The 12,684-nt window shown below is 45.8% G+C and overlaps 1 protein-coding gene across 2 annotated transcripts in view; it reads left to right on the top strand.

The window, feature by feature from the left end:
* The window catches only part of PRKG1 (protein kinase cGMP-dependent 1), a 534,317-nt gene that overhangs the window by 397,069 nt on the left and 124,564 nt on the right, over positions 1 to 12,684 (top strand). For both annotated transcript variants that reach the window (XM_052799366.1, XM_052799365.1), the window contains exons 6-7: positions 6,865 to 6,942; positions 12,004 to 12,098. In XM_052799366.1, the coding sequence (XP_052655326.1) occupies positions 6,865 to 6,942; positions 12,004 to 12,098 (173 nt within the window). The remainder of the gene's footprint in view (positions 1 to 6,864; positions 6,943 to 12,003; positions 12,099 to 12,684) is intronic.

The raw sequence follows: 12,684 nt of genomic DNA, 5'->3' as shown, positions 1-12,684 counted from the left end.
GGCCAGTATCTACCAAACACTGCTTGATATTAGGCAGCACCCTCAGGGGGAAAAGGGGGAAAAGATGGAAAACAGGACAACAGGCACCGTGACTACCCCAACCCCGACAACAGACACCGTGGCTACCTCAACCCTGACAACAGACACGGTGGCTACCCCAACCCCAACAACAGGCACCATGGCTACCCCTACCCCGGCAACAGGCACCGTGGCTACCCCAACCCCGGTGACAGATACTGCAGCTAAACCAGAGAACCAACCTGTGCCAGTATCAGTTGCCCCTGTACAGAAGAAGAAACACACAAAGAAATCAGTTCGCTTAGTGAGAGGTGAAGATGAACCAGGGTCATCACGAGAACAGGAGGAAGAGGCAGAACCTGAAATAATTACCCGATCTCTATCCCTGAGTGAGTTGCGTGACATGCGAAAAGATTTTAGCCGCCACCCAGGTGAGCACATTGTTACCTGGCTGCTCCGATACTGGGATAATGGGGCTAGTAGTGTGGAATTAGAGGGTAAGGAAGCCAAGCAGTTGGGATCTCTGTCTAGGGAAGGGGGCATCAACAAGGCGATTGGGAGAAAAACACAAGTCCTCAGCCTCTGGAGGCGACTTCTGTTAGGTGTAAAGGAAAGATACCCCTTCAAGGATGAAGTTACATGTCACCAAGGCAAGTGGACCACCATGGAGAGAGGTATCCAGTACCTGAGGGAATTAGCCGTGCTGGAGGTGATTTATAATGATCCAGAAAATGCGCAGTCACCCACAGATCCAGATGAAGTCCAATGCACACAACCGATGTGGCGGAAGTTTCTACGAAGTGCACCACCAACCTATGCCAACTCATTGGCAGTAATGTCCTGGAAAGAAGGCTATGGACAAACGGTGGATGAATTGGCTGTCCAGCTCCGGCAATACGAAGGAAGTCTCTCTTCCTCCCTACGGGCCTGTGTCTCAGCTGTAGAGGAATTGTCCCAAGAGTTCCAGCAATTCAAAGTGGATATGTCCTCCTCCCCACCTGTACAGGCCCGCATCGCAGCTATTGGGAGTAAGCACTCCTCTGCCCAAGAGAGAGGAGAGAGAAAGTACACACGACGGGCTAACCTGTGGTTTTACCTGCGTGACCATGGAGAGGACATGAGGAAGTGGGATGGAAAACCTACCTCAGTCCTGGATGTATGGGTACAGCAATTGCGAGAAAAAGCAACCAGAAAAGAGGATTCTTCTTGGAAAACTGCTGCTCCAGTTTCCCGTGAGCAGTCCCCCAGACACAGTAGATGGGCTGATCCCATTTCTGATCCTCTTGAAGGGACTTCTGATTCACGTGTGCGAAAAGCGAGTAACGGATATTCTAACCAGGATTAGAGGGGCCCTGCCTCCAGCCAGGTGGAGGAGAGGGACAACCAAGTCTACTGGACAGTGTGGATTCGATGGCCTGGCACATCAGACCCACAGGAATATAAGGCTCTAGTAGACACTGGTGCACAGTGCACCCTAATGCCATCAAGTTATAAAGGGGCAGAACCCATCTGTATCTCTCGTGTGACAGGGGGATCCCAAGAGCTAACCGTATTGGAAGCTGAAATGAGTCTAACCGGGAATGAGTGGCATAAACACCCCATTGCAACTGGCCCAGAGGCCCCGTGCATCCTTGGTATAGATTATCTCAGGAGGGGGTATTTCAAGGACCCAGAAGGGTACCATTGGGCCTTTGGTATAGCTGCATTGGAGACGGAGGAGATTGAACAGCTGTCTACCCTGCCTGGTCTCTCTCAAGACCCTTCGGTTGTGGGGTTGCTGAAGGTTGAAGAACAACACGTGCCAATTGCTACCACGACGGTGCACCGGCGGCAATATCGCACCAACCGAGACTCCCTGATCCCCATCCATAAGCTGATTTGCCAATTGGAGAGCCAAGGAGTGATCAGCAAGACTCACTCACCCTTTAATAGTCCCATATGGCCCGTGCGGAAATCTAATGGGGAATGGAGACTAACAGTAGATTATCGTGGGCTGAATGAAGTCACGCCACCGCTGAGCGCTGCTGTGCCAGATATGTTAGAGCTTCAGTATGAACTGGAATCAAAGGCAGCTAAGTGGTATGCCACAATTGACATTGCTAATGCATTTTTCTCCATTCCTTTGGCAGCGGAGTGCAGGCCACAGTTTGCTCTCAGTTGGACGGGTGTCCAGTACACCTGGAATCGACTGCCCCAGGGGTGGAAACACAGCCCCACTATTTGCCATGGACTGATCCAGGCTGCACTGGAAAAGGGTGAAGCTCCAGAGCACCTGCAATACATTGATGACATCATCGTATGGGGCAACACAGCAGAAGAAGTTTTTGAGAAAGGGAAGAAAATAATCCAAATCCTTTTGAAGGCTGGTTTTGCCATAAAAGAAAGTAAGGTCAAGGGACCTGCACAGGAGATCCAGTTCTTAGGAGTAAAATGGCAAGACGGGCGTCGTCAGATCCCTATGGGTGTGATCAACAAAATAGCAGCTATGTCCCCACCGACTAATAAAAAGGAAACACAAGCTTTCTTAGGTGTTGTGGGCTTTTGGAGAATGCATATTCCAAATTACAGTCAAATTGTAAGTCCTCTCTACCAAGTTACCCGGAAGAAGAACGATTTTAAATGGGGGCCTGAGCAACGACAAGCCTTTGAACAAATTAAGCGGGAGGTTGTTCATGCAGTAGCTCTTGGGCCAGTCCGGGCAGGACAAGATGTTAAAAATGTGCTCTATAGTGCAGCTGGGGAGAATGGCCCTACCTGGAGCCTCTGGCAGAAAGCACCTGGGGAGACCCGAGGCCGACCCCTGGGGTTTTGGAGTCGGGGATACAGAGGATCCGAGGCTCGCTATACTCCAACTGAAAAAGAGATATTGGCAGCATATGAAGGAGTTCGAGCTGCCTCAGAAGTGGTTGGTACTGAAACACAGCTCCTCTTAGCACCCCGACTGCCAGTGCTGGGCTGGATGTTCAAAGGGAAAGTCTCCTCTACACATCATGCAACTGATGCCACGTGGAGTGAGTGGGCTGCACTGATCACACAACGAGCTCGCATAGGAAACCCCAGTCGCCCAGGAATTGTGGAAGTGATCACAGACTGGCCAGAAGGCAAAGATTTTGGAATGTCGCCAGAGGAGGAGGTGACACGGGCTGAAGAGGCTCCGCTGTATAATAAACTGCCAGAAAATGAGAGGCAATATGCCCTGTTCACTGATGGGTCCTGTTGCATTGTGGGAAAACATCGGAGGTGGAAGGCTGCTGTATGGAGTCCTACACAACTAGTCGCAGAAACTGCTGAAGGAGAAGGTGAGTCGAGTCAGTTTGCAGAGGTGAAAGCCATCCAGCTAGCATTAGACATTGCTGAAAGAGAGAAGTGGCCAGTGCTCTATCTCTATACTGACTCATGGATGGTGGCAAATGCCCTATGGGGGTGGCTACAGCAATGGAAGAAGAGCAACTGGCAGCGCAGAGGTAAACCCATCTGGGCGGCCGCACTGTGGCAAGATATTGCTGTTCGGATAGAGAAGCTAGTGGTAAAAGTACGTCACGCAGATGCTCATGTACCCAAGAGTCGGGCCACTGAAGAACATCAAAACAACCAGCAGGCAGATCACGCCGCCAAGATTGAAGTGTCTCAGGTGGACCTGGACTGGCAACGTAGGGGTGAGCTATTTATGGCTCAGTGGGCCCATGATACTTCAGGCCATCAGGGAAGAGATGCAACATATAGATGGGCTCGTGATCGAGGGGTGGACTTGACCATGGACACTATCGCACAGGTTATCCATGAATGTGAAACATGTGCTGCAATTAAGCAAGCCAAGCGGCTAAAACCCCTGTCGTGTGGAGGGCGATGGCTGAAATATAAACAGTGGGAGGCCTGGCAGATTGACTATATCACACTCCCACGAACCCGCCAAGGCAAGTGCCATGTGCTTACAATGGTGGAAGCAACCACTGGATGGCTGGAAACATACCCTGTGTCCCACGCCACTGCCCAGAACACTATCCTGGGCCTTGAAGAGAAAGTTTTATGGCAACACGGCACCCCAGAAAGAATCGAGTCGGTCAACGGGACTCACTTCCGAAACAACCTCATAGACACCTGGGCCAAAGAGCATGGCATTGAGTGGGTATATCACATCCCTTATCACGCACCAGCCTCCGGAAAAATCGAACGATACAATGGACTGCTGAAAACTACATTGAGAGCAATGGGGGGTGGAACTTTCAAACATTGGGATACACATTTAACAAAAGCCACCTGGTTAGTTAATACTAGAGGATCCGCCAATTGGGGTGGCCCCGCCCAACCAAGACTTCCACATACTGTAGAAGGGGTTAAAGTCCCTGTAGTGCGCATGAGGAGTATGTTAGGAAAGACAGTCTGGATTAGTTCCCCCTCAAGCAGAGACAAACCCATCCAAGGGGTTGTTTTTGCTCAGGGACCTGGGTACACCTGGTGGGTGATGCAGAAGGATGGGGAAGTTCGATGTGTACCTCAGGGAGATTTGATTTTGGGAGAGAATAGCCAGTGAATTAGGCTGTATGATATTTAACTGCTAAATAACCTGCCAATGTATGTCATTGTAGCTATAGTGTCTATATGCCATATCAAGGGTATTACTGTAAGAATTACCCAAATGACTGAAGGATGGACTTTGAAACTGAGCCAAGTACAACAGTGATAGAACTTGAACTGGTGCCCAGCAATTTCCTCAAGATCAACCTCTTCGACCTGCAGGCCAAGAGTGTACCGGCCACAAGTTCCAGAGGCAGCATACAACAACCTAACACCTCACACCATCTCTCTTATCCTGAAGAACTGTTACAACAGATGGAGCCCCAAAGTCATGGACTAAATAAAATTGATGGACACATTGGAGGGATAGCCCATCGACTAAGGGAATACTATTTGTGTGTGTGGTGGGGGGGGGGGGGGTGTCCATATACATATATATATATATATAAGACAAGGAAAGTGGTAGTAGTTGATTGGAAAATGTAAGATCTGGGCATGATGTAGATGGTATAGAATAAGGGGTGGATAATGTCCTGGGTTCAGCTGGGATAGAGTTAATTTTTTACAGGAACCTGGGGGTGGGGGGGCATAGCCGGGGCAGCCGACCTGAACTAGCCAAGGAGCTATTCCATACCATGTGACATCATGCTCAGTATATAAATGGGGAGCGGGCCGGGGGGAGGGGTCGGGACTTTCGGTGGCGGAGCATCGGGTTCCGGGTGGTGAGCAGTTGCACTGTGCATCACTCGTTTTGTATATTCTTTCATTAGTACCGTTGTTGTTGTTGTAACCTTTTTTTGTGTTGTCCCAGTAAACTGCCCTTGTCTCAACCCTCGAGGTTCCAGGTTTTTTTCCTTTTCTCTCCTCCGTCTCCTCCCTATCCCACCGGAGGGGGGCAGGAGGAGTGAGCGAGCGGCTGCGTGGTCCTTTGTTACCGGCTGGGCTGAAACCACGACAGGTGGCATAAGCACCCACTGCCTAACTATATGTATTTTAAAGAACTAACCTAATTAATTCTGTATTATAGTTCCCTTAGATATACTTTCTTTTTTCTACGACAATTACTTTTCATTAATATCCCCATATGCCCAGTGCTCCCAAACCAAGGAGCTGTTTTTCTCAGACACATTTACATGACCCTTTACCTATTTATTTTCATGTTGGATTCTGTTACCAGTTTGTAAGTGGCACCAAAAAAGTTGAGTGTAGAGATAAATAAACAAACACAGGTCAGTAAAATACCCTTGACAGAAAACATCTCAAGCTTATCCAAAATCTAGGGTTCTGATTAATTCCTCTGTCTTAGCTCAAATCCATCCTTGCTGTTGTTTATACATACTTTGGGATTAAAAGATCTGGCCTGCTTTTGTGGGGCTTTGTGCTTTAGTGTAGCTTCAAACAACACCCGAGCCAGAGCACAGGGTGTTTTGGGGGAGGTTTTGTCACAAATCGGTGCTGGGGCACAGCAGACCTGACACCTGCAGCTCTCTGCGGGGGCTTGATTAAAAAAACCCAGCAGTCATTTGTCCAGTAGGAGATGTGGGTAGAGATGTTGGGTGGGAAGCTCTTAGCATTCCCCTGCCTGCGCTTGCTATTGAACTGATGTTTGTTGAATTTGCAGGGGGCAGAGCATCTCTGAAGAACATGCCAGTGGTTTGGGGGGGCTAAATATGAACGTAAAGTCTTTATTTAGAAAATATTGGCTTTTATTTTTTTGGTGATGTATAAATGCATATTGATTTTGATGGGGTAATACAGGGGATGAAGCTATCCTAGTAAGTTTAGATGCAAGCATTGATAAGCTGTGACACAAATTTAGCAAGGAATATTCCACAAAATAAGGCAAAAAGGATGGATTAAACTACTATAATAACAGGAGAAGAGCAAAAATTATTTGTTGAATAAAGCCCTTGTTAGCAAAGCTGGAAAAATACCAAAACCAACAAAAAAAAAAAAAAAGGAAAAGAACTATTTTTACAACAGACATACTCTTGAAGTTTAGTTCATGTACCGTATTCTCTGTTGAAAATTCCTCTGTCTGGTTTACTTAGTATAAATGGATTTAGGCTGTGAGGGTAATTCATCTGGGCAAAAACTGGCACTAGCACAGTAAGAAGAAAAATGGGCAAGCCATAAACAGTTCCATTTTAATTATTATATTCCTCCACACAGGACAATTTTCAAATCATGGCCAATGTCAAACTGGGATAAAATTGGTCCAGGATTATATTTCCATAAGCGTTATCTTGCAAAACTGCCAAACTATCTGCTGAATAACAGTCTCTGATTCTGTTTGTTCATCTTAATTTATTATATTTTTTTTTCTTACAGACGCACTATGAAAGTGGAGAGTATATTATACGACAAGGTGCTCGAGGGGACACTTTCTTTATAATCAGCAAAGGAAAGGTAAGTTGACACTCTTCAAAGGCAAGTGGGATGGTGGCAACGATGGTGATGATGAGCTCTCAAAATTCAGTGCCAGCCAGGACTTTCTCTCTCCCCTTCCCATGGCACAAATGTTGCAACACTTGACATTTAATTAAACTTCTTGGCGCTGTATCAGTAGAGAAGAGTGGCCTGAAGGGGAAAAAGTAGATCTCATGCTGTTTTACACACGTGCTCACAGTGAACACTTTGGGGTTGAAAACAATTGTCGGGTCTCTCAGTAAATGACCAAAAAGCTCAATTTTTTTTTTTTAACATTATACCCTACAATACTCAATGTTTTCTTTGCTAAGTATCCCTCTTACAGGGCTGATTTCCAGACTTCATTCCCATGGCTATCACTTCTCAGCTTCTCCAAATTAAATAACAGGAAGCCAGAGAAGTCTGAGCTCTCTCCTTGGGGAAGAAAAAAGGTCTAAGTTTCTGTTCCACTGCTCACAAGGAAAATATGCTTTTTGACCTCTTTTCCCATAAAATCCTGATGGGATTTTATAGAACAAGGTTTTTCCTTCCATTCAATTTTTTTTATTATTTTTTTAGCTGGCCTAATACTATTACACTTGAGAAACACTTGGCTTCTTTCCACATAGCAGGATGGAGGTATTCAAGGGAGCATACAGTGATTTCCCACTGCAGATGAGATGCGATACAGTGAAAATAAACATAAATGGATAAATATGCTTGGAAGTAGGCCAACCACAGCCTTCTGGTTCCTGGATCTGATGTTTGCACCAAGAAACATATTAATGCTGGCCTTGCATAATTAAGGGTAGCAAAAACCTCATGGCATCCATAGAGGAAAAGCGTGGGTGTTGTACACGCCGTTGGGTTCTCTCCCAAGGCAGCTGTCGGCTCTTGGGTACTAAAACTAGATTTTCACCGTCATCTTCCACTCTCTATCTCTGGGAGCCAATCTTCATCGGAGGAAAAAAATGGTCTTTTTCAGATGAATAAGATAGTCATGGACAAGAATCACAGAATAATAGAATCATTTAGGTTGGAAAAGACCTTCAAGATCATTGAGTCCAACCATCATCCATGCCCACTAAACCATGTTCTGGAGTACCTTGTCTACGTGCTTTTTGAATACCTCCAGGGATGGTGACTCAACCACTTCCCTGGACAGCCTATTCCAATACCTGACAACCCTTTCAGTAAAGAAGTTTTTCCTAATATCCAACCTAAACCTCCCCTGCTGCAACTTGAGGCCATTTCCTCTCGTCCTATCTCCAGCCACCTGACAGAAGAGACCAGCACCCACCTCACTACAACCCCCCTTCAGGTAGTTGTAGAGAGCGATAAGGTCTCCCCTCAGCCTCCTCTTCTCCAGACTAAACAGCCCCAGTTCCCTCAGCCGCTCCTCATAATACTTGTGCTCCAGGCCCCTCACCAACTTGGTTGCCCTTCTCTGGACACGTTCCAGCACCTCAATGTCTTTCCTGTAGTGAGGGGCCCAAAACTGAACACAGTACTCAAGGTGCGGCCTCACCAGTGCTGAATACAGGGGAACAATCACTTCCCTGCTCCTGCTGGCCACACTATTTCTGATACAGGCTAGGATGCCATTGGCCTTCTTGGCCACCTGGGCACACTGCTGGCTCATATTCAGCCGGCTGTCAACCAGCACCCCCAGGTCTTTCTCTGCCGGGCAGCTTTCCAGCCACTCTTCCCCAAGCCTATAGCACCGCATGGGGTTGCTGTGACCGAAGTGCAGGACCCGGCACTTGGCCTTGTTGAACCTCAAGCTTCTGAAATGAAGATAATCACAGACTGCAGAAATCCAAGTTTGGTGGTATTCCCTCATGCCTTTTCGCCTCCCTCCGCTCAGAAGTGAGATTTCCTCTTCTCCCAGAATAAGGACAACCATGATGCATGCTTCAAATCTTTTTTTTTTTTTCCCCTTTTTTAATGGGCAAAAATAACGGGAGGGTGTGCCTCCTTCCCCTGTTGAGTGTTTGAAGCCCTCCTTGCCACGTTGAGCAGCCTGTTGGCAACGATGCTTTTGCCCCACTTGGTCAGGTGTAACCCATCTCTTCCTAGCAGTCCTCAATCTCCAAAGAGAGTCCGTTGGTTGTGAAAACCAAATCCCTGTTGTTGACACCAGCTGGGCAATCAGTTGTTGACCTGCACTTCCTCAAGCCCTTACACCTCACCTGCATGATGGAGGAGAAAACCACCCATGCCCTTGGCCATTGCCCCAGAGCCCTGTAGTCCTGCTTGAGATCCTCCTTGGCTTTATCCCTGGGCTTTGCTACTTTATCTTACTACGACAGCTGGTGGCCAGAAAAAGGGAGCTAAATAAAACAACGCACATGGGCTTGCTGAGAAATTCCCAGACCCTCATCTGGATCCTCATGTTTTGACAGAAATTCCCACAGGGATGGTTAAATTCTGCCCAGTTTTCTCTTCCAAGCTTACTGATTTGCAAAAGAGGTATTAGTGACTGATAGCGTTAATTTTAACACCTGTATTGGGACAGAAGAGCTACACAATGGATGTAATAACTAACCCATGCTAAGGATGCAGCCCAGGATAGGAGAAATAAAGCCTCACCAGTGAAATATGGAATAAATAGCAATGAAATGTAGAATTAACAAATCACTGTATGCTGCTTGGGACATTCTGAAGCAGGGGCACATAATGTCCCATGTCACATGCTAAAACCTGACCCAGGCAGCTTAATAAGCCAGAAAAGATGCTGGCTGCAGCTCACGTACCTGGGACCTCACATGTACTTTCTGCATTCAGCAGCATTGCATGAGTGTTACCAGCGAGAGCTACTCATAAAAACTCTGCCTTGCCTTTTATGTCAGAGTGTCTGTAGTGACAGTCAAGTGAACAGAGAAGATTTTTTACACTTCTGAGCCCAGCACTTCTCTCAGAAATGCTTAGAAAGACTTGCGTTTTCTTTCAGCCCATTCTCCATGTATAGCTCTTTTAGGAGCAGAATCCTTTTTCCCTTTTTCTCCATCAGCAACATCCGCTGCACTTGATCCCACTCCTGAGCTCATTTAGTTTATTTATTTTAGCGTGTTTCCTCTAGTCCAAGTGAATAGAAATCAGAAGTGTGTTCAAAACACTCTGCATGCAGAAATCTGTTGAATAATACATCAGATGAAAACAGCTCGGTCCCTTCTGCTTGCTAAGTGCTGCTGCTCCATGCCTGCTCTGTACCTTGCCTTTACCTGGAGGCAGCATGTGCCATGCTGTGCCATTGTGCACCATTTTCCCTTTAAAAGCCATAGTGTGGCACCAATTTAATGCTGGTTCTTCATTGGTGCCGTGGCTATTCAAATAGCTCATCGCTTTGAACCGTATAGAAATCACGCTCCCATAATCCCTTAGCACTCATTGCTTAGGATGAGCGGAGGTCACGGAGAAAGAGCTTAAACCTGCATTAAAGTTCCCTTTGTTTGCCCAAGTTTTTTTTCATCAGCTACAAATGTTCCTGGCTTATCCATTACGCGTTCCCTACCCTCATCTGATCTTCGATGAGTCACTGCAAATGTTAAATGTAGCGTGATGTAGACTGAGCGCTCATTAATGACTCAAACCCACTGGGTTTACCATCCATAAAAGAGATGGGAGAAGGTGTGGGCCACAACTGTAAATTGAGTAGTGAAATTACAACTACAATGTCTCTAAATCCAAAAGGATGTGTCTGATGTCCCAGGTTTTGGCTTTGTGAATTTGCATATGCAAAAGCTCTGATTAAAGCTAAACAGCCGGAAAAGAAGCAGATGAGAGATTTTCTGGTGTATGCAAGCAAGGTACCTCCAGAGAGTTGCTCATCCCAATTAAATTTTGGACAACTCAAGCTTTGGAAATGCCTGTCCCTCCCCACTGACCATAGACAGAGACTGGACAACTAGATTTATAGGTGGTTAATGTTGGGAGAGGTGATCCCCACCATGCACTGATAGCAGAGGTTTGTATTTCACCTGCCTTCTCATACTGTAAGAGGTATGAGTTACCTCTGATAACAGCTGAAAAGGAAGAAATATTTCTCACAGAGGGGCATTACTTCAAGAACATTAATCTTTCATGGAGCCCTTTGCATCCTTGGTATGTCATGCCATCCTCAGCACCCAGAGGGATGTCATGGGCTTTGTCATTACATGGCAGCTGGGATTTATATCCCATACTGGCACAGAAAACCAGTGCCAAGGGTGTTCAGATGATCAATTACTATTTTTCTTCTGAAATTGTTTCAGAAAATAAACAGGGTGCCCTGGTGATAGGAAGTCATCACTCACAGATGTGGAGTCATCTTCCTGTTGTTGCAGTGCCAGCTTCTTCAACTTAGGCTTACACTAGGTTATACTACCCATGGTTTTACAGTGGGTAGAAAGTCTGCTTTCCATCAGCAGTAATTGCTTTTCTCTATCACTGCAAAAATAAAAAATTTAAAAATAAGATGGTATTTTCCTTTAAACTTCAGTGAAAATACTTGATTTTTGCTCCAGCTAGTTATCCCCTCCCTGAATTTGAGAGATAGTAAAAAGGAGAGGTTGCATCTTTCATCCTATAATGCTCCAAACTGTTTCATTTCAATTGTGTTCTAAATGTAGATTATTTTTGTTATTCCTTTCCCTTAAGTGAACTTAGCAATGCAAGGAATCATGCGGAACAAAGCTAACAGAAGCCTATGCCATGTGTCTGTCTCATACACAGAAAATATTTGGAACCTATTTCTGCTGCTGACTCTGTATGGGCAATGACTGTGCTTGTGCAGCCAACTGCATGTTTAGAGTTAAAACCTTCAAAAAACCACAAGTATTGTATTTTTGCAAGAGTAGTAGGGACCCTAGTGGAAAATAAATGCTCATTTTCTTGGATGGTTTGTTGGTGATGCTGAGGGAAGAGTGCAGGGCTCTGGAGAATTACATGGTTCCCAGAGGAGATATGGACTGGAGCTTTTCCTGAGAGATCGGGGAGATGACGAATCCCTCTCTGAACAAACAGGTTTTATGTGTTAATTAAAAGTTTTCTAAATGCTGGGGTGTTTTGGCTTTTCAACAGGTGAACGTTACTCGTGAAGACTCCCCCAGTGAAGATCCGGTCTTTCTCCGTACTCTAGGGAAGGGAGATTGGTTTGGAGAAAAAGCCCTTCAAGGGTAAGTGCCCCTTATGATGTAGCTCTTATGTTGAGATAATTTTTCAAGGGCTTTTGCAGCCTTCAGAGGGCTCTTGCAATTTGGAAAGAGTTTGGAAGTGGGTTTATGCTTTTGGAGCTGGGCATTGTCACTTGGTGTTAGCATGTTGCAAGGAAGCTGCACCTTAATGGGGAAACATGGTTTGTTCTGCAGCTGAGTGGCCAAATGTAGGTCTTCCTGTGTTTGTAGACATCAGAAAATAGTTTATCTTTGCACTATCTTCCCTGACTATGCATTTGAAGGTCAAAATGCTTGACGTTTTGCAACTCTGGAGTATTTTTCATGTATGGTAAGAGCATAATTGTGGTCTTGATGGGGTAAACGGCTGAAGGCAGGGCAGTGGTGGTGGTTTTTAAGTTGTTTTACTATGTATATATGATTTTGGAGAATTGTGTGTGAGTGACCTGTTTTTCTTTGGGGATGAACTAAAAGAAGAGAAACTGTAATCACATATTCAACAAGCGATTATTATAAAAATATGCTTTATTTCCATAGGGTGCAATAAGAATAGGAATAGTAAAACATGTGCTTTAGGCAGGAATCTGGG

This window comes from Harpia harpyja, chromosome 10 (genome assembly GCF_026419915.1).
Source record: "Harpia harpyja isolate bHarHar1 chromosome 10, bHarHar1 primary haplotype, whole genome shotgun sequence".
Classification (NCBI taxonomy): Eukaryota; Metazoa; Chordata; class Aves; order Accipitriformes; family Accipitridae; genus Harpia; species Harpia harpyja.
This window is presented reverse-complemented; position numbering and strand designations above follow the sequence as displayed.